General features: G+C 40.5%; 2 protein-coding genes across 6 annotated transcripts; one reads left to right on the top strand and one right to left on the bottom strand.

The window, feature by feature from the left end:
* The first annotated feature begins 1,466 nt into the window (after nt 1-1,466).
* FKBP7 (FKBP prolyl isomerase 7) lies at nt 1,467-13,724 on the top strand. Its single transcript, XM_062188508.1, has 4 exons — nt 1,467-1,775; nt 2,762-2,913; nt 9,797-9,927; nt 13,282-13,724. The coding sequence occupies exons 1-4, from the start codon at nt 1,567-1,569 to the stop codon at nt 13,441-13,443; spliced, it is 654 nt and encodes a 217-aa protein (XP_062044492.1). The 5' UTR covers nt 1,467-1,566; the 3' UTR covers nt 13,444-13,724.
* A 4,597-nt stretch (nt 13,725-18,321) lies between these two features.
* Nucleotides 18,322-25,801, bottom strand: PJVK (pejvakin). Of its 5 annotated transcripts, none has more exons than XM_062200738.1 (7): nt 24,471-25,801; nt 23,831-24,072; nt 22,960-23,155; nt 21,866-22,007; nt 20,656-20,773; nt 18,835-18,933; nt 18,322-18,620 (listed from the first exon to the last, which is right to left on the bottom strand). In XM_062200738.1, exons 2-7 carry the CDS (start codon nt 24,039-24,041, stop codon nt 18,328-18,330), a joined length of 1,059 nt encoding a protein of 352 aa, XP_062056722.1. In that variant the 5' UTR covers nt 24,042-24,072; nt 24,471-25,801; the 3' UTR covers nt 18,322-18,327. The 5 variants fall into 5 exon arrangements, with proteins under 5 accessions (XP_062056722.1, XP_062056731.1, XP_062056741.1 ...); XM_062200747.1 differs by having other exon boundaries at nt 24,478-25,801; XM_062200757.1 differs by having other exon boundaries at nt 24,806-25,801.
* Between the last annotated feature and the right edge of the window lie 9 nt (nt 25,802-25,810).

The raw sequence follows: 25,810 nt of genomic DNA, 5'->3' as shown, positions 1-25,810 counted from the left end.
GTCTGTATGCTCACTTAGAAATAAAAGGAATGGAAGGGTGGGTAGATGAGCAAGTAATAAACCGAATATAGTTCAGTGTTGATGGAATCTAGGTGGTGGCTATAAGGGTGCTCACCATAAAGGTCAACTTTTCAGTATGAAAAGGTTTGCACTAAAATGGGAGTGAGTTTTGTCAGACAGATTGGGCCCAACCCCTCTGCCTATTGACTGGAAGACTGGAACAAAATGCCCCATACTCCAGGCAGGCAGTTGGCACAGGGTTAACCTAGTTTGGGACACCAGCAGCCCATATAGAAGTGGCTGGGTTACAGCTCCAGTTCTGATTCCAGCTTCCTGGCACCCTGGGAACCAGCAGGTGATGACTCAAGTTCTTGGGTCCCTGCCACACATATAGAAGATGAGGATTAACTTCTGGCTGAGGCCTGGCACAGCCTTGGCTATTTCAGGAATTTGGGGAGTAAACTAGCAGATGGAAGATGTTCCTTCGCCTTTCAAAAAAATTCTTTTTGAATGCCCAACACTTGGGTTTCCTCCTTTCCTGGTATGATGTGAACAAATTTGGATCTCTGGAATTATCAAGAAAACCTAAGAGCTTTCACACTGCTAGCAGCCCTCAAATCAGGAGCGGCCCCAAGTGGTGGGGGAAAGAAATGCAAGCCAGCAGCGTGTCCAGAAGCCACAGAAACCCTTCAGTGAGCCTGGGAAATGTGGCACCGCTGCTTCATAGAACCTTGGTGGCCCTGTTTGTGCATGACCCAGCCTGGCACCCCATAATGCAGAACTGAGGCCCCAAGGAAGAGCTTCAAGAATACACCAGAAGCACGCAGAGAGCCACCTAGCGTCTGTTTTGTTTTTGTTTGTTTGTTTTTTAATTAGAGAGAAACTCTTCCATCTGCTAGTTCACTCCCCAAAAAGGCCGCAAGGGCAAGGGCTGGGCCAGAACGAAGCCAGATCTCCCCCGTGGGAGGCAGGGGCCCAAGAACTTGGCAGGAAGCCGAGTAGCCCGGGACCTCAACAGGTGCTCTGATAGAAGAGGCCACGGAGGCGTCAGGACGCCCGCACTCCACGTCTATTTTTTAACTTTCTTAACGCCCTTCTTCCAGAATCCCCCTTCCTGCTAGTCCTTCACCGGCCTTAGAAGTCTTTAGGGCCCAGAAATGACCACCGCTGTCTCAGAGTCTACCTCCCAGCCCAGATGGTTTATTTCATTTTACCAGTTTTGTTATGGGGAAGGAAACCGTTGACACCATGCCCTGAAGAAACCACCTGTGAAATACGCGGCTTCGCGAGCAGAAGTTTGAGGGACAGCCCGCCGCCCGCGCCACCACCACGCGGGAACAAGCCCCCACTGCCGGAACCGCGAAACGCTCGCCCGGGAAGGAGCGGAGCGGGGCCGCGCCGGCGGAGGGGCGGGGCCGCGCGCTGGAGGAGGCGGGGCGTGGGCCGGTCCTTTTGTGACGTGGGACAATGCCTGCCACGCGTCGGAACTAGGCCGCCGGGGCAGCCGCGGGCCACGAGCGACACGGCGGAGGCAGCGCGGAGGTCTCGGGGGCCGACTCCGGAACCATGCGTGACTTGTTCCGATTAGCCGTTTTCTTTTGTCTGTGGAGCTTTTCCACTGCTCAGGGGCAAGAGAAAGAGGAGAGCACAGAGGATGTGAAAATAGAAGTCTTGCATCGGCCAGAAAACTGTTCTAAGACAAGCAAGAAGGGAGACCTGCTAAATGCCCATTATGATGGCTACTTGGCTAAAGACGGCTCAAAATTCTACTGCAGGTAGGACATGCTGTCAGCTGACCCACGAAATCTTGCCTCCCTCCCCCAACCAGAAGCCTAATTGGTTGGTTTTATTTGTTGGTTTGATTTTAACAGTTGAGTTTTTTCACAGGAAAATGACCAGACTAGATAGTAGTAGTTCCCTGATAAACTGAATGTTAGATTTTTCAATTACTGAAAATATTGGCCCAAGAAAGTAGCAGAAATACGCTGCAGCCGTCTGTTCACGACCCAACCACCACAACTGTGCTTGGGACCTCTAGAACTAAATGATGGCACTGCCTCTAAGGATGTTCACACTTTTCCTTTGCCTGGAGTCTGAGTATCTTTACAGAGGACTAACAGGATAAAGAGATTTTTGTTCTGGCTTTTGGAAGCATGATTTAGGCTGTGGGCCACTTCCTGTACCAAGAGGCCACTACTAGAGTGACGTCCCCGTGACTTCTGCTGTCCCCTGTCTCCTGCTGCCTGCTCTGATTTAATTGATGGCATGTTACTCAGGAAAAATGTCTTTTCTTCATCTGTACAATTATCTTATAAAGATAGGATTGGGGAAAGTTCGTTCTTCCCATTTAGAAGAATAGGCACATTTAATAAGACTTTAAATTACCATTAAAATGACATGTTTTTAGGCTAGCCCTGCCCCATCATTTTTAAGAACAAACCCCAAGGAGTTAAATCAGTTATTTGTGCAATCCATGCAGCTAGATAGAGGCTGGAGATTCATTTAAAAAGCAACTGTTGAACAGTTTTTGTAAAGATGACAATATAAAAGAAAAGGAAATGACTCCTAATGACTAGTTTTGGGCAAACTGTACCTCTTTCTGGCAATTATAGGGAAGTTTGAGCAATCAGCTTACCAGGGGATCCAGAAAGATTGCTAATATAGGCAAAGGGATGGCTACAGAAGACTCCAAGTTTGTTCTAAATGCCTCATTGTATTTTAAAGTTTGATATCTTTACCTAAGTGTTATTGTGTATTATAGCCGGACACAAAATGAAGGCCACCCCAAATGGTTTGTTCTTGGTGTTGGGCAAGTCATTAAAGGCCTAGACATTGCTATGATGGATATGTGCCCTGGAGAGAAGAGGAAAGTGATTATACCCCCTTCTTTTGCATATGGAAAGGAAGGCTATGGTAAGGTATTAATTTTTTTATCCTCTTTTTAGTTATATTTAAAAATAAATCTTAGATTGCTGGGTATGTATCCAGAAAACTGAAAGTACAGTCTTGAAGACTTGAAGAGATATTTGTACATCCATGTTTATAGTTACCTCATTCACAATAGCCAAATGGTGGAAGGAACCTATGTGTTCATTGACATGATTGCATAAATAAAACATAGGTGTATTCATAAAATGGAATACTGCTCAGCCTTAAAAAGGAAGGAAATCCTAACGTGCTACAACGTGGAGGAACCTTGATGTTATGCGAAGTGGAATAGGTTAGTCACAAAAGGACAAACAGTACACAAGTCCACTTATATGAGGTGCCTATAATAGTCAGATTCCTAGGGTCAGAAAGAAGAAAAGTGATTGCCAAGGTCAAGGAAGGGAGAAATATGGAGGGGTTTGCTAGGGGCCTTAGAGCGTCCATTATGCAAGATGAAGAGTTCTGGTGATAGGTAACATAGTATTGTTAATGTATTCTACATTATTGAACAGTACACCTAAAATGGTTAAGATGATTAATTTCATATTACATTATTTTACCAAAGAAATCATTTATGAAAATAAACAATAATCATAACAGAAAATAATCATGGAACTATGGAACCCAACAAACTTTAGCCATATCTAGTTCAATCCAGTCTTTTACTTATTAAGAAAATAAGATTTTTTTTTTTTTGGAATACAGATCTCTGGCCAGAGTTCTTAATCTAATAGCAGCAACACCCAAAATTATTATGCATGGTCTGTTCTACCTTGAACATTTTTTATTTGAGTGCATTATCACATAAATATTTATAACACACATCTTTGTAAGCAGTACCAAAGTTACATTCATGAATCCCAGGAAACTCGAACATATGATTTTAGTAAAAAGGAAGCTCTGGAACATTGAAAAAGGAACATCTGGGATCCAATGAGCTGTCAGTCACTGTTACCCCCAGTACAGGACAAGCCTTAAAACGTGGAAGAAATGAATTTAGTCTTTTAATATCTTGCCTATTTTAAAAATCACAGAGCAGGAAGATTTGAAAATCTAGATATGCAGATCTAGATATGCAGATAAATGGGTGAAAATGTTTCCAACACATATAAATAAAGACTTACTAACCAATAATAAAAATAACCTATCCCTAGAAATGAGCCAAGTTTATAAACAAGTATCCTCTAATAAATACCTATAGCCTATAAATCTATGAGAATATTAATTTTGTTCATAAAGAGAAATTAAAACAAAAATGAGATACCACTCTCATCAGATTAGCAAAGATGAAAAAGGTGTCAAAGACATGGGGAAAAAAGCAGTCTCATGCAGTACTTCTGGGCATACAAATCATTCTCTCTAATAACTTCTTTTTTAGTTTTTTAAGTTAATACGAAGAGAAGAGATTTCATGCATTAAATAGATACAGTTCCAAGGCAACATCCATATTCCCCTCACTTCCACCCATCCCCTCCCTCTCTGCCCTCTCTTCTTCAGTTTTTGCAAAGACATAATTTTAATCCACTCTATAAGCATGGCTCAATTCACCACTAACCATAATATTCAACAAGTAAAAAGCAGGAAGACCGCAGTTTCACGAGAGTATAAACAAGGGCTAAAAATGACAATCTCTGTAATCATTTCTATCCAAAGTGAAAACGCTACTGACCAAGTCGCTTGAATTCTAGGAATGTGCATAAAGGTATATGTAAAAGAGCATTCATTACAACAACAAAAAAATTATTTCTTTATTCTTGGGTTGCAAAGACTGGAAAGTACCTGAATATCCACCAGAAAGAAGTCAAATAAATTAAGGTATCTCCTTACAATGGATTACCATGTACCCAGTAAAAAGAATGAAGTAGAGGCATCCATCTTACTATGTTAAGAATGAAGTAAGATAGATCTATCCCAGGAATGAATATTTCTTGATCATCAGGGCTGGGCATTTGGTATACAGCAGTGACACTGCTGCCATTCCTAGATGAGCTTGCTTCAGATGGGGAATTTCACATACATGTGTACCTACACAGAAAACCTCAGTCATCTGATGATGTTAAGTACTTCTGGGAACGAGGCCTTAATATCAAGAATGAGAAGATTTCTTTGGAGTCTTGTATTTTGTACTGTCAGTTTTTTATCATGTACACATATTTTTCCAAAATTAAAATGTAAGAGCAGTACTACAATTAAGTGTTGCAGATAGGAAGGAAATTTTTCTATTAGATTTTGTTTATTTATTTGAGAGAGTTACAGAGAGAGGGAGAGAGACAGAGAAAGGTCTTCCATCCACTGGTTCACTCCCCAGATGGCTGCAAGGGCCAGAGCTGTGCGATTTGAAGCCAGGAGTCAGGAGCTTCTTCTAGGTCTCCTACGCAGGTGCAGGGGGGCCCAAGGACTTGGGCTATCTTCTGCTGCTTTCCCAGGCCACAGCAGAGAGCTGGATTGGAAAAGGAGCAGCTGGGACACGAACCAGCGCCCATATGGGATGCCGGCACCACAAGCAGAGGCTTAGCCTACTACACCACAGTGCCAGCCCAAAAGGGAATTTTTAAGGGAAGGAAGTGATGGGCAGCCTTGGCAGAGGGACAGACTACGTTTCATCCTCAAGACCTTGTTCCCCATTGCTGTGTGAAGCTATGCAGAAAACATCTTCACCTTTTCATTGTATTTCATAAGGGCCCCTGCTATCTCCACCTATTTGAAATGTTTAGTTTATTATTCATGATAAATTTACTAGAATGAGGTTTTGGCATTATTCCTAAATATTTCATGAAAACAATATACCTTCTTTGAAGCTGTTGCTTTAATCATTTAAAATAGTGATTAATTTTTATTCTTTCTATAAGAGCAGAGAATCATTGCTCAAATTGGACTGATGTAGAATCCGTGCTCCAAGTCAGGCCCAATGGGATATTTAAAACTCATAAAGAAATGGTTCCAGATAACTACAGCTTCATTTTTAATCCTTTTGCCAATCATTTGGTCACATTAAAATAGCTCCCAGACCATAAAACCTGAAGTTAAATAGAGCAATTGAGGCCAGCATCGCGGCGTAGCAGGTTGAGCTGCTGCCTGCAATGCTGGCATCCCATATGGGCACTGGTTCGATTCCTGGCTGCTCCACTTCCTATCCAGCCCAGCCCCCTGCTAAAGCACCTGAGAAAGCAACAGAAGATGGCCCAAGTGCTTGGGCCCTCGCACCCACTTGGGAGACTCAGAAGAAGCTCCTGGCTCCTAGATTCAGCCTGGCCCAGCCCCGGACACTGCAGCCATCTCAGGAGTAAACCAGCAGATGGAAGATCTCTCTCTCTGTCCCCTCCACCTCCATAATTCTTTCAAATAAAAATAGATCTTCTTGTTAACCTAGAAACCTTTTATTTAAGGCATACAGGCTTCATGTATTTCATATATACAAATTTAGTAACATAGTGATTCTTTCCACCCTACCCTCCCTCCTGCCTGCTCTCCCACCCTTCTTCCTCTTTCCTCTCCTATACCCAATCTTATTTTTTTTACTAAGATCTATTTTCAATTAACTTTATACTCATAAGAATAACCCTACACTAAGTAAAGAGTTCAACAAACAGTATGAAAAAAATAAACTAATTTTTAAAATAAATGGTAGTAATTGTCCTAAAATGTTATCATAAGTTAAAGCTACTTCTAGGCAAAATAATGTAGGCCAAGTTTGCCGTTCGTCTCTTTTATCTCTTTTTGAGCATTTCCATTCTGTGTTGTCTCATCCCATGCCTCACATTCCACCACCACAGCACCTAGTCATCTCTGCCTAACGGACCCACATTCCTCAATAGGTTCATGATCCAAAGGCTAATGATCACTTAGTTCATCTTCTTCATAAACTAATTTATGCTCAGATATGAAAGACCATTGCTAAACTAACTGGACCCTGGCAAGAGCACCGTAGAAGTTTGGCTTCTGGACCAGCATTGTGAGTGAAGCAGGAAAAGTCGCAGCCTTTGAAATCAGCATCCCATATGGGCACTGGCTCATGTCCAGGCTGCTCTACTTCAAATCCAGCTCCCTGCTAATGGCCTGGGAAAAGCAGTGGAAGATGGCCCGTGTCTGGGCCCCTGTCACCCATGTGGGAAACCAGGATGAAGCTCCTGGCTCCTAGCTTCAGCCTGACCCTGTTCTGGCATTGCAGTAATCGAGGGAATGAATCAGCAGATGGAAGATTCTCTCTCTCTTTCTCTCTATATAACTGACTTTAAAATTTAAAAAAAGAAGAAGAAAAAGAAGTTTGACTTCAAGAAGTTAATTCATGTTTTTTAAATTTTTTTTTAATTTGAAAAGCAGAGAGACACAGAAAGATACAGTCACAGAGAGATCTTCCATCCACTGGTTCAACTCCTCAAATGTCCAAAACAGCTGGGGCTGGGCCAAGCTAAACTTGGGAGACCCAAACTCAGCCCACAAACTCACACATGGGTGGCAGACCCAACTATTTAAACCGTCACATGCTGCCTCCCAGAGTATGCATAAGCAGAAAACTAGAATAGAAAGCCAATCAGGGACTCACACCTAGGTACTCTGATACAAATATAGGCATCCCAAGAGGCATCTTAACTACTGTGCCAAATGCCTGCCCCATATTCAATCTGAAGTATCTCCAATTGTACACATAAGGAAACGGGCCTAAAAATTGTGTTCACTGGAACATAGTTAACCGGCAGCCTCACATGTATTACAGTAGCTTGGGTTAGATTATTTTAAAAGTTGCAATGTAGACTGCAAGTAACTGTTTAACAAATTCTTGATTAAATAAGTTTTTAAAAGTAAGCTGTCTATAACTTTATTTTAGGTAGTACTTGAAGAAGTCTTTTTTCTGCGAAATATCCTTGATTCATGTCAGAGCACCTCTGCATGTCTTGAAATGCATGTGACTTTCTAGTGCTTTAATTAACGATGTATGTGGTATGTACAGATTCTTTACATTAACTCCTATTTCTTTGGTCTGCTTCTCTAAATATAAGTAATTCTATAGCAAATGTACATTTTTCTCTTTCCTATGCTTTATTTGTAAGAAAAAGAACTGGCAGTATTTTTCTATATTTAAAGAAGTTTTCAGAAACTTCATATATACTGATAAATTTCTTATGAAATTTAAATGTCTTTGTTATCAAAAGTTGCTTTTCTGTCACCAAGAGCTCATAACAGAATAGGAATGAGTTTTGTGCAATGATTATTGAATTAATTTCTAGCTCTTTTACTCTCAGATAAGGTAATATGTGGTGCACTGGGGTGGGACTTTCACATTAGAAATATGATGTCTGGTGGCTTTTCCCATGTCCTGGCTTGTAAATTACTGATCCAATTCTTTTGGTTGTATCTTATAAACTCTATTCTCTTTGGATTATATAAATATTTGGCAAGAATTCTGCACTCTCATTTTCAAAAACTGCTATTTCTTTCAAAGGGCAGTTATTTTTAAAATAAACACCAGGGCTCATTCATTCAGCAATATCTGAGTGCTTATAACAGGTCAAGTACCATGTGAGGCCTGGGAATATACTGGTGATGTAGCTTCCTACTGCCTCTTAGCAAGTCACTTCTGCAGGGCAATTTTATGAAATTCTTACTTACAAAATAGCCCAGACTCACCTAAATGATCTGTGACATCAGCTAATAGGTTAACTTTATTCAAAGAAAACACTCTAACTTAATACATAAAAATTTTTTGTGATTAAAAATTCTTTGTAAAAGTGTTATTGAATTTTTCTGTTACTGCAATTATTTTTAATCTCTGTAAAGGTCAAAAATACTGGAGCTTGTCTTTTATTTCTACTGCCAAATAACATAAAATCACTTTCTGGAAATGATTTGAACTTTCAGTCATTCAATGCTTTGAAACATTTCTGCCCATGCATTTTTTTTTTTTTTTGGAACCATCTCTGTCCTATATAAAAATAGGAGCATATTAATTTAAAAAAAAAAGTGATCTTAATTTTCACCAGAATAGTGATTTTATACATCTTTTGAACTAACTTGGTTTAAAAACATATGAAATGGGCCAGCACTGTGGCACAGCAGGTTAAGTCGCCACCTGCAGTGCAGCCATCCATGTGGGTGCCAGTTCAAGTCCTGGCTGCTCCACTTCCAATCCAGCTCCCTGCTAATGCACCTAGGAAATCAGTAAAGAATGGCCTGAGTGCTTGGACCCCTGCAACCACATTGCAGACCCAGAAGAAGCTCCAGGCTCCTGGCTTCAGCCTGGACCAGCCCCAGCTGTTGTGGCCATTTGAGGAGTTAGCCAGTGGATGCAAGATCTCTTTCTTTCTCTCTATGTGTCTCTCCCTCTCTCTTTAACTATGAAATAAATAATAAGTCTTTAAAAATATGAAAAAATATTTGTAAAAAGTATAAGGAAAAAAATTTTAGGGAGCCAGCACTGTGGTATAATGGGTAAAGCCTCTGCCTTCAATGCTGGCATCCTGTATATGGGTGCCAGTTCGTGTCCCAGCTGCTCCTCTTCTAATCCAGCTCCCTGCTAATGGCCTGGGGAAAGCAGTGGAAGATGGCCCATGTGTGTGGGGCCCTGCCACCCATGTGAGAGACCTGGAGGAAGCTCCTAGCTTTAGCCTGGTCCAGCCCTGGCTGTTAAGGCCACCTGGAGAGTGACCCAGTGGATGAAAGATTCTCTCTCTCTCTCTCCTTCTCTCTGTCTGTGTAACTCTTTCAAACAAATAAATAAATCTTTTAAAAAAGAATTTTAAGAAAAAAAAGTAGAAAGCAATCCTTATAAATATGAAATAATACAATTATAATGTCATCATGGCTGTTCATTAATAATATTTGAACCAAATCTTCTTGTAACTTAAACAGTTATATGTTGTCCCCCTAATAGAAGGCAAGATCCCACCTGATGCAACATTGATTTTTGAGATTGAACTTTATGCTGTAACCAAAGGACCACGGAGCATTGAAACATTTAAGCAGGTGGACACAGACAATGACAGACAACTCTCCAGAACTGAGGTAATTCAAATACATTCCATGTGTACAGTCTAATTTTTTCATCACAATTTACATGTGTTACAACTGTTATTTTTTAGTTCTAGCTAGCACGGATCCTGATCACTACTTTTACAGAGCTGGTTACTAAAGAAAAAAAAAAAAAAACTTAAACTCTGAGAATAAAATTGTCTTCTTAATATAAAAGTTGTGAGTCATCTTGTTCAGTTACCTTTTGCCCTACAAGAGGGTCATTAAAATCCCCAAGTGCTCATGTCTACAGGGCTCTTCCAGTTTCTGGATAGCAGAAGTAGATCTGTTTTTTATGTAGCACTGTGAGGAGAATCTGTAACCACATATAACTCCCATCCCATAGGACTGTGAGGATTACACGAGATGATGAAAAGAGCTAGCGGGAACCTGAATTGTGTGGGCTACACAGCTGGTAAAAAGGTGCCAGCCGTTCAGCTGCCTCGCCCCTGTATCTGTCTTTTATATGAATTGAGGGATTAATTAAGATTTTGTAACAATAAAAATAACACTGTTTTTTCACTTTCTCAATACCAGGTACTATTGTAAGCACATAAGTACAAGAGTACTTCAAACAGTTCATGGAAAATGGAATTAAAATATACATTTAGGGGCGGGAGTTTGGTGCAGTGGTTAATAAGCTGCTTGGGACACTGACATCTCATATCAGAGTGTGGACCCAAGTCTGAGCCTTCTGAGAATCCAGGTGCCAGCTAATGTGCACTCTGGGAAGCAGCAGGTAGCAACCCAACTGCTTAAGTCTCTACCACCCATGTGGGAGACCTGGATTGAATTCCAGGCTCCTAGCTTACTTAGATTTCAGCCTAGTCCGGCTCCAGCTGTTGTGGCTATATGGGTGGTGAACTAGTAGATGAAAGATCTCTCTCTGTTTCTGCCTTTCAAATAAATAAAAATGAAAAAATAAATTTTAAAAAAGGCAAATTTATTTTGGTGCAAAAATATTATCCATGCATAGTTTTTCCATAATATATTTTCCATGAAGTTTCTGAGAAACCCTCTCATGCATGAATTTCAACATGCTTTGCACTAAAATAAACTTATCTTGTTTTTTAAGAACTACTGTCTTTTTTTTTTTTTTTAAGATTTATTTATTTGAAAGAATCACAGAGAGAGGGGGAGACAGAGAGAAAGAGATCTTCCATCCGCTGGTTCACTTCCCAGATGGCCCAGCAGCCAGGGCTGGGCCAAGCCAAAGCCAAGAGCCAGCAACTTCTAGTTCTCCCACATGGGTGCAGGGGCCCAAGCTGTTGTGCCATCTTCAGTTGCTTTTCCCAGGCCATCAGCAGGGAGCTGGATTGGAAGTGGAATAACCAGGATATGTACAGGTGCTGATATGGGATGTGTGCATGGCAGGTGGCAGCTTTACCTGCCATTCCTCAATGCCAGCCCCTAAACTTATCTTTTAACTCCACATTCTATCAACTTTTTGAAGACCCTCTCATGTGAACTTGTCTAATTTTCATGACAGTTTATGGTGTTATGGGCATCACCTCCACTCTAAAAATGGGGAAAAGGATGCTTAGATATAGTAAGTAGTCAAAACTCACACCATTGTGAACAGCCAAACCAGGACTGCAAGCTGGGCAGTCTGGCTGCACTGCTGTGCTCTTAACCCTGCGCATTCACTGCCTCTTTCAGGGGATCTCCCTCCCTAATGTTTCAGGGCAAATGCTTATTTTATTGAAGTCACGTGCCTTACTCAGTCCCACTGACTACTCTGGTTTAAAATGAGTAACCCAGTTGTCCCCCCTCCTCTTTGGTGGCAGTTCAAAATACATAACTCAGTCACCTAAGTGAGTAGGAAAAGCAAGTGTGATAATTTCAAATGATACAAGTCCTGGGGCCAGCGCTGTGGCACAACAGGTTAATGCTCTGGCCTGAAGCGCTGGCATCCCATATGGGCGCCTGTTCTAGTCCCGGCTGCTCCTCTTCTGATCCAGCTCTCTGCTATGGCCTGGGAAAGCAGTAGAAGATGGTCCAAGTCCTTGGGCCCCTGCACCTATATGGGAGGCCTGGAGGAAGCTCCTGGCTCCTGGCTTCAAATTGGCACAGGCAGCTCCGACCATTGCAGCCAATTGGGGAGTGAACCAGTGGATAGAAGACCTCTCTCTGTCTCTCCCTTTCTGCCTCTCCTTCTTTCTCTGTGTAACTCTGACTTTCAAGTATGTAAATAAATAAATCTTTTAAAAAAAAGTAAAAAAATATATTAACTTTAATATATCTTTTTTTTTTTAATTTGACAGAGTTAGACAGTGAGAGAGAGAGACAGAGAGAAAGGTCTTCCTTCCGTTGGTTCACTCCCCAAATGGCCGCTACAGCCGGTGCTGCAGCGATCCAAAGCCAGGAGCCAGGTGCTTCTTCCTGGTCTCCCATGCGGGTGCAGGAGCCCAAACAGTTGGGCCATCCTCCACTGCCCTCCCGAGCCACAGCAGAGAGCTGGACTGGAAGAGGAGCAACCGGGATTAGAACCTGGCGCCCATATGGGATGCTGGCGCTGCAGGTGGAGGATTAACCAAGTGAGCCACGGCACCAGCCCCGATATATCTTATATATCTAAAATATTACCATATCAACATGAAATCAATAGAAAAATTATCAATGTGATACAATTTTTAATTAAGTCTTCAAAATGTTATATAATTTACATTTATAACAACATTTCTCACTTTAATGTAGCCACACTTCAAGTACTCAGTAGTCACATGTGTCTAGTGTCTACCATATTGGACAGTGCTTTTAATGTGTGTTTGCATAGAGACATTTAATATTATGTATATAAACAGAATACTTCAGAGTATTCCTTCTTTGAAATTGTTATAAGAGAAATTGTCAATTATATAGGTTTGGGAGGAGAGCTATAGAAGCATAGAAAAATTATATCGAAAAATTATATAGAAAAGTTATATTTTCTTTCAAAAACTCATGGTTGGGGTTTATTGATTATACAATGTAATCATTAATTGTAGGGATCATAAAAATGTCAATCTGCATTTACTCACTAATGGAAATCATTAAAAGTAAGTTTTCTTTGATAATGTGGACAGTGTAAAACATTAGAAATCATAAATTTCAGTAAAATTCAAATGTTAATCAATGAATATGTTATCCTATCCATCTATAACTTCAGAGGAAGTTAATTTGAAGACCTGTTTCTCTTCAGAAAATTGTGTTAAAAGTTAAAAAATAAGCTTCAAGTATCTTTTAAAAATTTTGCATCAATTATAGAGTAGTCTTGGATATGAGTTTCATTATTGTAAACATTCCTCAAAGTTACTGGAAATTTATTGTGACAGCTTTTTATTAAAGAAATGTTATTTTGTCCTCTAGATAAGTCATTACTTGAAAAAAGAATTTGAGAAAGATGAGAAGCCACGTGACGAGTCCTATCAGAATGCAGTCTTAGAAGACATTTTTAAGAAGAATGACCACGACGGCGATGGCTTCATTTCTCCCAAGGAATACAACGTATACCAACATGATGAACTGTAGCACAGTTTTATTTCTACATTTTTAAAGTTTCTTACTGTATTTTATATATAAAACACTTTTCTTCAAGTTGTCTTTTCTGTTTGTCCCCCATGAAAAGATATTTTGACCCTCTTAACACATATTAATTTTGAGGTAATAAATGTGAGACTGTTTTGCAAGTATAACTTTCAGGAAAGGTACGATTGTGTTTCCTACTGCTGTATTCTATGAACACAAATTGCAGCACCATGAAATATTCATAGACCTCTGTGTATTAGTGGATGATTTTCCCCTCAGGATATAGAACAGGTATGTCAAAATCTGCAAGATCTTCCCAACTCCAACCTTAACATATTCAAGTTTAATATTTTAAATGATAAAACATCCCATCTTTTAAAAATATTCAGTAGGGACCCAGGAATTAACATTTCATTTGTTTACGTATTTTAAAATATTAAAGATGGGTATAAAAATCATAGAGGGAAGATATTTGGTGCAGCTTGATGGCCGGCACCGCGGCTCACTAGGCTAATCCTCTGCCTGCGGCACCGGCACCCTGGATTCTAGTCCTGGTTGGGGCACCAGTTCTGTCCTGGTTGCTCCTTTTCCAGTCCAGCTCTCTGCTGTGGCCCGGGAAGGCAGTGGAGGATGGCCCAAGTGCTTGGGCCCTGAACCTGCATGGGAAACCAGGAGGAAGCACCTGGCTCCTGGCTTCGGATCAGCGCAGCGCGCCAGCCATAGCAGCCATTTGGGGAGTGAACCAATGGAAGGAAGACCTTTCTCTCTCTCTCACTGTCTAACGCTGCCTGTCAAAAAAAAAAAAAAAGACACAGTTTGAGACACCTGCATCCCATGTCAGAGTCTGGACTGGAGTCTTGGCTCTGCTCCCAGTTCTAGCTTCCTGCTAATGCATTCTCTGGGATATTGTAGGTGATGGCCTGAGTGGTTGAATCCTTGGTCCCCCACATGGGAAACCTTGGCTGAGTTTCTGACTTTTGGCTTTAGCCAGGCTCAACTCTGCTGTGACAAACATCTGGGGAGTAAACCAGTAGGGGGGAATCTTTCTCTATGTCTCTGCCTTTCAAACAAAATTTTTTTAAAAAGATCTACTTATTTGAAAGTCAAAGTTGCAGAAAGAGCAAGGGAGAGACAGAGAGATCTCCCATCAGCTGGCTCACTGCCCAAATGGCCACAACAACTAGGGCTGAACCAGGCCAAACCCAGGAGCCAGAAGCTTCTTCCAGGTCTCCCATGTGGGCACAGGGGTCCAAGCACCTGTGCCATCTTCGATGCTTTCCCAGGCACATTAGCAGGAAACTGGATCAGAATAGAGCAGCTGGGACTCAAACTGGCACCCACATAGTGGCAGCTTTACTCTATGCTACGACACCAGCCCCAAAACAAATTTTTTTTAAAAAATTAAAAATCATAGGACTGAAGAAGCTTCTTTTGTTAAATATACAGGAACATACTGGTTATATATACCTGTCCCACACAGAACCTCAACACACTCTGCTTTTTTGGTGCAAACTTCTGGCCTTGGGTATTTATTCTGGTGAGGAATATTTAAAGATACGTGACCAGACTAGAGACATTTTGCTTCTTAGAGAAGGCATAAAGGCTTTACTCTGGTTCTTATACTTCTTCAGGTATTATTACAAATGTATTTTCCTCTTCTTTCTCATTGGCCTTTATGAGATACCTACCACCCCTAATTTTTCATCTTGATCGTTTTGAACTGATGCCATGCAATTTCTTGGTTTCCATTTCCCTTTCTCTAGATATCTCTTTCCTGATGTCAGTTAATTACAGATTTCTTGTCACTAATGATGAATGATCATTACAAACTGGTATGGCATCAAATACAGATAAATGTGTAAAATTTACTTTGCAGGGTGGGGGGCGTACATTATCGTTCAGCAGATTAAGCCATTACTTGGGACAACTAATCCCATGTCTGAGTGCTGGTTCAAGGCCTGCCTACTCTGCTTCTTACCCAGTTTCCTGCTAATGCACCTAGCAGGCAGCAGATAATGACCCAAGTACTTGGGTTCCTGCCACCCATGTGGGAGACATGGATGGAGTTCCCAGGTCCTAGCTGAGACCTGACCCAGCCCCAGTCATTTCAGGCATCTGGGGAATGAATGGAAGCTCTCTCTGATTCTCTCTGCCTCTCAAATAATAAACTATACATGATTTTAAGTGAATAATCAAGAGGTTTACTTTGAAACTGTTTCATCTTTAAATAATTAATATGTTTTTTTAAAAAAAGATTTATTCGGGACCAGCACTGTGGTGTAGAGGGTAAAGTTGCCCCCTGCAGTGCTGGATCCTATATGGGTGCCAGTTCAAGTCCCGGCTGCTCCACTTCCAATCTAGCTCTCTGCTATGGCCTGGGAAAGCAGAAGATAGCCCAAGTCCTTGGGCCCCTGTACCCATGTAGGAGACCCAGAAGAAGCTCCTGGCTCCTGGCTTCAGATCTGCATAATTCAGGCCATTATGGCCATCTAGGGAGTGAACCAGCAGATGGAAGACCTCTCTCTCTGCCTCTCTGTAACTCTGCCTTTCAAATAAATGAATCTTTTTTTTTAAAAAAAAAAAAGATTCATTCACTTGAAAGGCAGAATTAGAGAGAGATCATCCATCTACTGGTTTACTCCCCAAATGCCTGCAATTGCCATGGCTAGCCAAACTGATGCCAGGAGTATGGAACTTCTTCCAGGTCTCCCACATGGGCACAGGCACCAAAGCACTTGGGCCATCTTCTGTTGTTTTCCCAGGCTCATTAGCAGGGAACGGGATCAGAAGTGGAGCAGCTGAGTTTCAAACTGATGCCCATATGGGATGCTGGCATTGCAAGTGGTGGCCTTACCCACTATGCCACAATACTAGCCCCAAAAAATATATTTTTAAAGATTTATTAATTTTTATTTGAAAGGCAGAGTTACAGAGAGCAGAGGCGGGGGGGGGGGGGGGTCCGCCATCCACTAGTTCACTCCCTAAATGGCCGAAATGGCAGGAGCTGCACCAATCCAAAGCCAGGAGCTAGGAGCTGCTTCTAGGTCTCTCATGCCAGTGCAGGGACCCAAGGACTTGGGCGATACTCCACCACCTTCCCAGGCCATTACAGAGAACTGGATCAGAAGTGGAGCAGTTGGGACTCAAACTGGCCCCCATATGGGATGCCAGCACCACAGGCCATGGTCTTACTCGAAATGCCAAAGCCCCAGCTCCAAGAAATATATTTTTATTCACTCTATTACATACTATAGTATGTAAGATTTTGTATTTGTGTATTTCTGCCTGCTTGTTTTATGAATTCATATGCATATATCTAGCAGTGAGTCCTATGATTACATTTGAGTTCTAGAATTTTAACATTAATTTAGCAATTATTTTTAATAAAAGTGGATAGCAATTTAATTTAGGTTGTTGTGATGAAAAATTCACGTTTTTGGGGGGTTTTTTTGAATATTTATTTGGAAGGCAGAGAAACAGACAGAGAGACAAAGAGAGCTCCCATCCATTGGTTTATTCCCCAAATGCCGGCAACAGCCAGAGTTGAGCCAAGTTGTAACTAGGCACCAGGAACCCAGTCTGGGTCTCCAACCTGCCACCTCCCAGGGTCCACATAAGCAGGGAGCTGGAATGGCTAGCAGAACTGGGATTTGAACTCAAGCACTCTGATATAATGCGGATAGCTCAAGTGGCTGCTTAACAGCAAATTGTGATGAACAATTCATATTTCTTGCAGAGTAGATGAAAAATATCTTTCAGAACAAAGTATGTTAGATGTTTTAAACATTTTTAAAGAAGGAGAGAGACATCTCCTATCTACCTTAACTTTAGAATGACAGTAATTAGTTTGATGATAATTGATGATGACAAAATAGCAAATATACGTCACAAAACAGCACCCCAATACTAACTAACTTGTATATGAAGTTGAGCACAATGTGCTTTTAACTTGATACTGCAGTTAAACATGTGGGATTACATTAAGTTATTAACCCATTTTTATTTACCAGATCAAGGGCAATAGTTAAAATACTATATAGAGTTGCCACTTGTACAATTTTCTTATCTTTAAACACTGAATTAAAATTTTACTGAAAATAAAACATTTAGAAATTTTAACTATATAAAAATTATCTTAAATGATTAACTAAAATTCCAGAAATTATTTTAAAGTAAGGGGCATCTTCATGAAGGAACAACTATATTCTGAATTTGATATTTAAAACTTTTTTTATATAAACAACTCTATTACTCTTCTATAAAGTTGTATTGGTTAGCTTTTTGCTACTACAAGGAAATAGTAGCACAAGTACTTATGAAGAAAGGAGGATTTTGGGGTGGGGGTGCTCACAGTTTTGGAGGCTCAAACAGTCCAAGATCAGGCAGGTTCCATAGGTTCAGCTGTCTGTGAGGGTGGCAACGACAATGGCACAGCATGTGCAGGAGAACACGAGCATGGAAAACCAGGAAGCAGAGAGAAAGGAAGACACTTATCATCAGTATCTATGTGGGCTTTCCTTAAAAAGTCCAATTCCCTCATGGTGGCGCCCCCTAACCACCTAATCTAATGTAACCACTTTCCACAGGTGCCACCTTGGGCAACATAATTAAGATTCCAGCCATGATCCATTAACCATGAACATTAACCCATAAGATTCTGGGGACCGAGCCTTTACCACATGCACCTTTGGGAGATATCCACAGTAAAATCCACACTACAACAGAGGTAGATACTATTATTATCTCTACTGGGAAATGATGCCCAGATAGGTTTATTTTTATTGTTCCTTTTTAATTTGATTCATCAAAACAAATCTAGATAATTTAAGGAGGGTTTTCTGGCACAACTGCGCTTTAAACACCAGTAAGGTATATTCATTTTTCATTTTATTTCATTCTCTTATGCCAAATATCAAAACAAGGGACTGCATGAAGTCTCACATACTTCTGCCCATCAACAGAACACTGAAAGCACCCATAAACCGTCTCCCTTTTTAAGTTCCCCATTCCGCAGAGTATGCAAGGCCCTTTTGGAATGTTGTGATTAAGCAAGTTAACTCGGATATGAGTTCCTTCTTTGAGTGAAATATCAGTCATGCTGAGAGGTTTGTCATAGTAGTCAGAAAAAAGGTCATCCAAGTAAAGCTGTGAACGAGAAATGGCATCCATCACTCTTCTGTCTAAAAGGACAACAAAACAACAATGTACGTTAGAAGTCAAAAAATGCATAACCCAAACCGCATTTATAAATATGCGACTATAAACTATCAGTCATGAAATAATTTGGCTTTTAAATTTATATTTTCTTGACAGAAAGGATTACTGAGTAGATAATCTCATGGGTTAATTCAGGGAGAAAAAGAAAGACATTGAAATACTCTTCAGTGGACATACTTCTTTCAAACAGTATATTTCTCAATCTGTAGAGCAGTGCAAACGTGGCTGTTTCTTCTCTTTCAAATCCTCCTTTTGACACTGAAGTGACACAAAGGTCTACGAAAAATTTTTGAGAAGACATTATAGCATGAACAACTTATTTTACTAGGTATTTTATGGGAGCAGTGAGTTCTAGTATATGCTATTCATTGTATTTTTTAAAGTTAAATTTTATATATTTTTTGGAAAAGGTAACATATACACAGTACAAAATGACCCACTGACACACCGCCCACACCCTACCCAGTCTTCCACCCCAGAGGCATAGTTAAGCATCTTGTGTCTGTTTCCAGAAATATTCCGTGTATTTTACAAACCTAAAGGAAAATGTATGTATCTATGTATGTCTATAAAATTATTTAGGCCAAAATAGCTACACATAATATAAATATCTATAAAAACTTCTAAGAGATTATTCCATATCTGTATCAATAGGGCTATCTCATTCTTAATGGCTTCACGGTATTCTGTTGCATGGATGTACCATCATTTAACAAGTTTCCTTAAGGTTGTTTCCAATGTTTTGTTATCAGGATCTGAAGATCCTTGTATTCAAATCATTTCACATAAGTGTGAGTGTATCAGAAGGATAAGTTTCTTGAATTGGAAAAACAAAAAGTATGTACATTTTCAATTCTGAAAGATATGTTACATCAGTTTGCACTCCTCCCAAAAAATCAGTGTAACTGTAAAAACCTTTGCCTGAAGTTTTCCTTATAGAATTTATTTGGCTTACAGTTTTATTTCTGGATTCCTTAACTTCTTCTCCCACAGAATTTCAGAAACAAATAGAAACAGGACAAAAAAGGTTTATAAATTATCATAGTTAGGGGACTCCCTTGTCTGGCCATCTGACAGCTGGCCAAATAATCTTAAAGACCTGTAACATGTAGAAATCTAAAGTGAGCTTGGCCAGCGCTGCGGCTCACTAGGCTAATCCTCCACCTTGTGGCGCCCGCACAGCGGGTTCTAGTCCCGGTCGGGGCACCGGTCCTGTCCCGGTTGCCCCTCTTCCAGCCCAGCTCTCTGCTGTGGCCAGGGAGTGCAGTGGAGGATGGCCCAAGTCCTTGGGCCCTGCACCCCATGGGAGACCAGGAGAAGTACCTGGCTCCTGCCATCGGATCAGCGCAGTGCGCCGGCCGCAGCGCGCTACCGTGGCGGCCATTGGAGGGTGAACCAACGGCAAAAGGAAGACCTTTCTCTCTGTCTCTCTCTCACTGTCCACTCTGCCTGTCAAAAAAAAAAAAAAAAAAAAAAGAAAAAGAAATCTAAAGTGAGCTGCACCCAGGCACTATAAAAGATGACAATTTTGGAGAAAGTATTTGTACTTTATAAGGGAGGACTCATGCAGGTAAGCTGGGTCTATTATAGGGAAAAGCAAAGCAAGAAAAGTTGTATTTGGGTCACTCTAGCATGGGTGTCCTGACACTTCAGGCTTGGTGTTATCTACCTACTCCTCAAAGACTATTAATTAGCAGGTCACTGATTATCTCCCCATGGAAGTTAAGGAACACTTTGTCAGTGGATTGTACATTAGCTCTTATCTATAATTCTAAGTGGTTGGTGGGGAGTGTGTAGCCTTCACTAAGAAGTAGATAAGACAGATGGGGTAAGGAAGGGAAGAAAGGGCCTTTCCCAGCTACTTCACCCAAACAAAATCGACAATGCTGAAAACAGCACTTTTATAATGATTAGACACACATATAAAGAGAGAAAGAGATTTTACCATTAAATTATCCTTAAAAATATGTTTGTTTTTCAGGTATATCACTCACTCACCAAAGGCACCATCCAGGTAAATAAAGAGCTCAGAAACACTGAAAGCTATAGTTGTATGTGCTGGAAACACAATAGCTTTTTCCCTTCCCTTGGGATTCTGTTCATCCATAAAGTGAAACTATATTAAATAAGTAAATAAGATAACATTATTAAGGAGCAAAACATGGAGTGATAGCTTTTTGGAGAAACAAAACATTGACAGTCCTAGCCATAATAATAGCCAACAACCAACCAAACACCTCTCCAAGTAAACACCTCTTGAACCAACTCTCCTTGAATTCAACTCTCAGACATCCAAGAAGTCCATGCAGACTCCTGATCTACATTACAAAATGCCTCCTCACATTATTTTGGTATTAGAACCCCTGGTAAGTGCTACACAACAGTAATGCTCTCTGGAGCAGAAGCCTTTCTCTTTCAACTTCAAATCTCAGAAAGCAACTGTGGTTAAGTGCTAGAGTTGATATTTTTATCCTAACCTGTTGACTATTCGCAAACCTCCAGAATTTTCAGCAGCTTTCCAAAGCAAATAAACATCAACTTATTTTCCCAATCAAGTAAATATTTCACTTGTGCCCCCACATGATCCAGTGTTCATCAGAATTTTGTGAGCAGCTGAATATAAGTACTGACAGAATTTTTATTTGCAAAGAAGTAGAAGATGATCATTTAACCCTATCTTTCTAATATCTGGCTTTAATCCAATCAAGCCATTTCTAGGTGGCACTGAACAAGATACAATCATGATTGAGAACAAAGTTCAATGCAAATATTTAACATTGACTGAAGCATGTTTGCACTGATAATGTTAACTTGGAAAAATCTATCTCACAACAAAAAAGAGGCAGTTCAATTTTTAAAACTTCAAAGTATGAGGTTATTTATCACTTAAAGTCAAAGAATTCAACTTAAATCCTCAATTTTTATTCTTAAAGACTGGCCTTGAATAGTAACAGAAGGGACTGCAATGTGCACATTATTTCACAAGCATCAGTGTTTTGTTTGCACTATATTGCATGTTTAGAATCCAGTTCTCTTGAATTTTTTTTGAATACTCGAAACAAAGCCATGACTGTGCAAAATCCTTTACGACTGCAGCTCTTTCATCTCAACGTTTGACAAAATACACAACCCTCATTAGAAACGGAAGACTTTGAAAAATTCCTCATGGCAACTTTTTAGTAAGTGAAGCCTGATGAACATGGTTTACCCGCATTGCTTCCCCTCGAATTCCAGCATGCACTGACAGAGAGCACTGTCGCGTGGTTCGAATGCTTTCCATAACCACACACAATACCGCCTTTCTGTTGCTCCTTGACTGACGGATCAAACTGTGATCAAAATTAATTTTTCTAAAATAAAGAAGAGACATTCACAAGGCTGTTCAACATCAAATTACTTTTTATCAAATCCGTTTTTTGCTATCATGTGATACATTCACAGGCCATCTTAAATAAAGCAAGGCAGGCCTATTACAAATCAGAAAATACACCTAACTGGGCTTTAATAATCTTACTTTGCTTTCTATTTTTTTGGAACATGCTGATATATTATATTAGCTACTTGTCACTACAACCAAAATGCCTGATAGAAGCCATTTATGAAGGATATAAGTTTGTCTGGCTCACAGTTTGGGAGGTTTCCAATCCATAATTGGAATCCATGATCAGGTAGGTCTCCCGAGTTCAATGGCAATAGCAGAACATGTGCAAAGGAACAACCACACGGCAAGCCAGGAGGCACAGAGAGTGAGTAGGACCAACGTGGCTCTGCAATAACACTCTCAGAACTACCTTCCAAGGGTATGCCCCCAAGAAACTGGTACCTCCCACTAAGCCCACCTCCTGGACACCATACTTGAATTAGATCTCCACCCTCTTACTGCTACTACATCTTATGACTTCGGGATTTAACAATCTGCTTGAGTTTGGAGGCCATATCCTATTCAGACCATATCACATGGAATGTTTTATTCTGTCTATTGAGAGTCAGAGGGGATCTCAGTATATTTATTGCAGGTGGATTCCTGCATTATTTCAATCTAATAATTTAGCAAATGTGTACAGAGCCAAAATGATGTTGTGGAACAGTTAAAAATGTTGTTCAAGCCAAATGATTCTGGATATCTGTTCTTTTCCAATGTTTGGGTATACTACTAATTTGTAGCATTTCAAACTAGGCAAACAAATACATTATACTACTAAAACACAATCCAAATATTTTAAGCAGTCTTTGTGGTTGACATTTACATAGTTAAAAACATTTAATGAAAACATTGAAGTATACAGGGGTTATTATACTGACCGTGTAGTAATTTCCTTGAGTAATGTTGATACTTCTACTTCATGTTTGGTTACTACACCAAATGAAGCTTTTACAGCAATGGAATCTGACCCAGCAACATTAATCCCAACGTCGTTTACAATATGGTTCCCTCGCCTTCCATAGAGAGAAAGATCTGACTCATCTTCATAATTCAGTAACTGATAAGATGAAATGCCTTTACCAGAAGGAACATAGTATTTTTTAAATGTCTCAAATTCATTTTACATACATTGCATATATAAATAGGTAAGCAGGTTAATTTACAATTGAAGAATCAATTACCCAAGTGTTAATAAGAAAGATGACATTTCAAATGAGTATTAAAAGTAGCAATTCAATTAATTTTATAACAAAAAGAGACAAATAGAATACTTAAAATGAACTTGAATTCTCTGATCAATCAACACAACTTGTTAACAAGATCCACTGCATAGTTAAAAGAAATACATGCATTATAAGCAATAATTTCTCAGAATGTTACAATCTAGCTTTACTGTACATGTTCACAAACTGTAATGATTAAATAATCAAAAAGAAACATTACTTTCATTTCATTTGACCAAATAATACCTTCTAGATGAAGAAATACAATTATGCCCTATTTTAAGTTGAATTAGTTAATAACTTATAATTATCAGACCTGAAAATCATTTTGACCAGTAAGAGATGTAATGATACCATACAAACATTAAGGACTGGTCATCTTAATATTATTAAGACTATCATCATCAAAGTTTCTTTTATCAATGACAACATGCAAGCATTACTAATGAACGTAGCATAGGTGACCTATGTTTAAGTTATTAATGATACAGCTAAATGAGTATCACTCTCAAACATTTAAACTTACCAGCTGAAATTTCTCTGTCTCCTAGAAGAATATCTTTCAGTGTAAACGGTGTTGAAGTAAATTTATATCTCGGAAGCAGAACGCATCTCTTCTTTTTCACCACCAGACTTAAAGGCTGGTATTTGTCAGCTTCACTGAGGCTGGGAACCGGCACTAATCTCCCTCCATCTCCAACTTGCTTGACAAAGCTCTTGGTGGCAGCAGCAAACATATTAAAGCCAAAGCATCATCAGCTGCAAACCCTGGATAACAAATCCATTTTCAAAGAAGACAATCAGGCACAAACTAAACCTTGCTTGATCTTAAATAGAATTATACACGTTAAAAGTACAAAGCATGGTTTCCCCAGGTAGTTTCCCAGTGTACAATTCACAACACTGCCTCCCCTCGTGTGCTCAGGTAATGAATTATAGATCAACGATGTAAAACGATATACTGAGAGCAAGCCTAATTTGCACTGGCTGTTTATAGCATTAAAATACACACAGAAAAATAATTTTAAAATACTACCAATGTCCTTGATGAGAAACATTGTTGATAGTGATTTGCCAGTAGCAATGGGCCAATTATGAGTGAAGCATATAGCCAAGTAGGAAACCATGCAATTTAAGCACAAACATTTGCCTTGGATACTACCCACAATGGACCTGGTCCAAAGGGAATTCTTTCACAAGTCCACCATTTGGAGTTTGGCAACAGAGAAGTGTTGTCTGGAATCTGTTAACAGGTCACTAAGCATTTATTTTCTTTCCTGCCCTGTTTACAAAACCAAGTGTTAATACATTCACAAACTATAGAAAAACAACTGGATACGTAACTTTATACAACACTGAATTAAAACCACATTACACACAAATAAAGGGACAACGGTCTCGTAGGCAGCTTCCGTTGAAGCCAGGAGCAGAGACCACATGCCTGAAATGGGAGTCCTGCCACATTTCGTTCAGTTTCATCATCGATACCCCAGTTACTTACTAATGTCTTGGCTTGCTTTTACAGAAGGTATTGTTTGTTTTTTGTGGATTTTCTGTAGCCTTTAATACATTTTAGACATAAATTAGAGTGCTGAAATGTTGGATTGCTAGAAGTGTTAGGTAGACCCTCATGTATTTTTAGATAATAGCTCTGTGGCCCTTACAATGATATTCATTCAAACGGAGCTGTTGGATAGTAATCTTTGGACATACCGAAGAGGTACAGGAAGGGAGGGAGAACAGGCTTAAGCCTCCAAATAACAGAATTTTATTAAATCCTGGACAGTCTTTTCGCCTGTTTTCGAGTACCCAGAATTTATCTGCAACTCTTAAAAATAATTAAAAATTACTTTTCATAATACCCTTTAGGCCGGATAGCATTGCGCAAACCAATCTTCCAGAACACACAGTAAGCACAAGGAGGCATTTCTGCAAGCGGCTAGCGAATCCCTGGAGACACCTAACGTCGCTGCCAGCCAAGGTGGCGTACCCCACGCAAACGCCACTACGTCCCACACCACCGGCCTGCACAGACAGCGCAGGATGGGGCTCTGGGCCACAGAAGGAACCGGCTTTCAGCCGGCTTGCTCATCTCGCGACGAAAGCCTGGCGGACAGAGGAGCCCATACTCGGGCCGCTCAAGGCCCGGCTCGCAGACCCCCGAGGCAGAGGCACCCAAGGGTCCCTTCTTCCAGGCCTGGCTGTTTTGCACTCGAACTTTTGAAATCTTTCCTCCCCATCCCTCAAAAGGGCTGAGCTTCAGGCCTCACAGACCCTGAGCCCAGCCAGAACAAAGCCTTCTCTCCGGACAAGCAAACGCCTGCTTCCAGAGTTCAAAGAACTGCGACCGCAGGGCCGGGTGCCCAAAGGCCGAGAGCCCCAGCAGCCGAAGGCGGGGTCGCAGGGGGGCACCGGCAGGCAGCGGCAGGAAGAGGGGACGAGCCTAGAGGAGCCTCGGGAGCCCAAGGCAGGTGCACCGGCGGGAGCCGCGGAGGGAAGGGCCGGC

This window comes from Lepus europaeus, chromosome 1 (genome assembly GCF_033115175.1).
Source record: "Lepus europaeus isolate LE1 chromosome 1, mLepTim1.pri, whole genome shotgun sequence".
NCBI lineage: Eukaryota > Metazoa > Chordata > Mammalia > Lagomorpha > Leporidae > Lepus > Lepus europaeus.
This window is presented reverse-complemented; position numbering and strand designations above follow the sequence as displayed.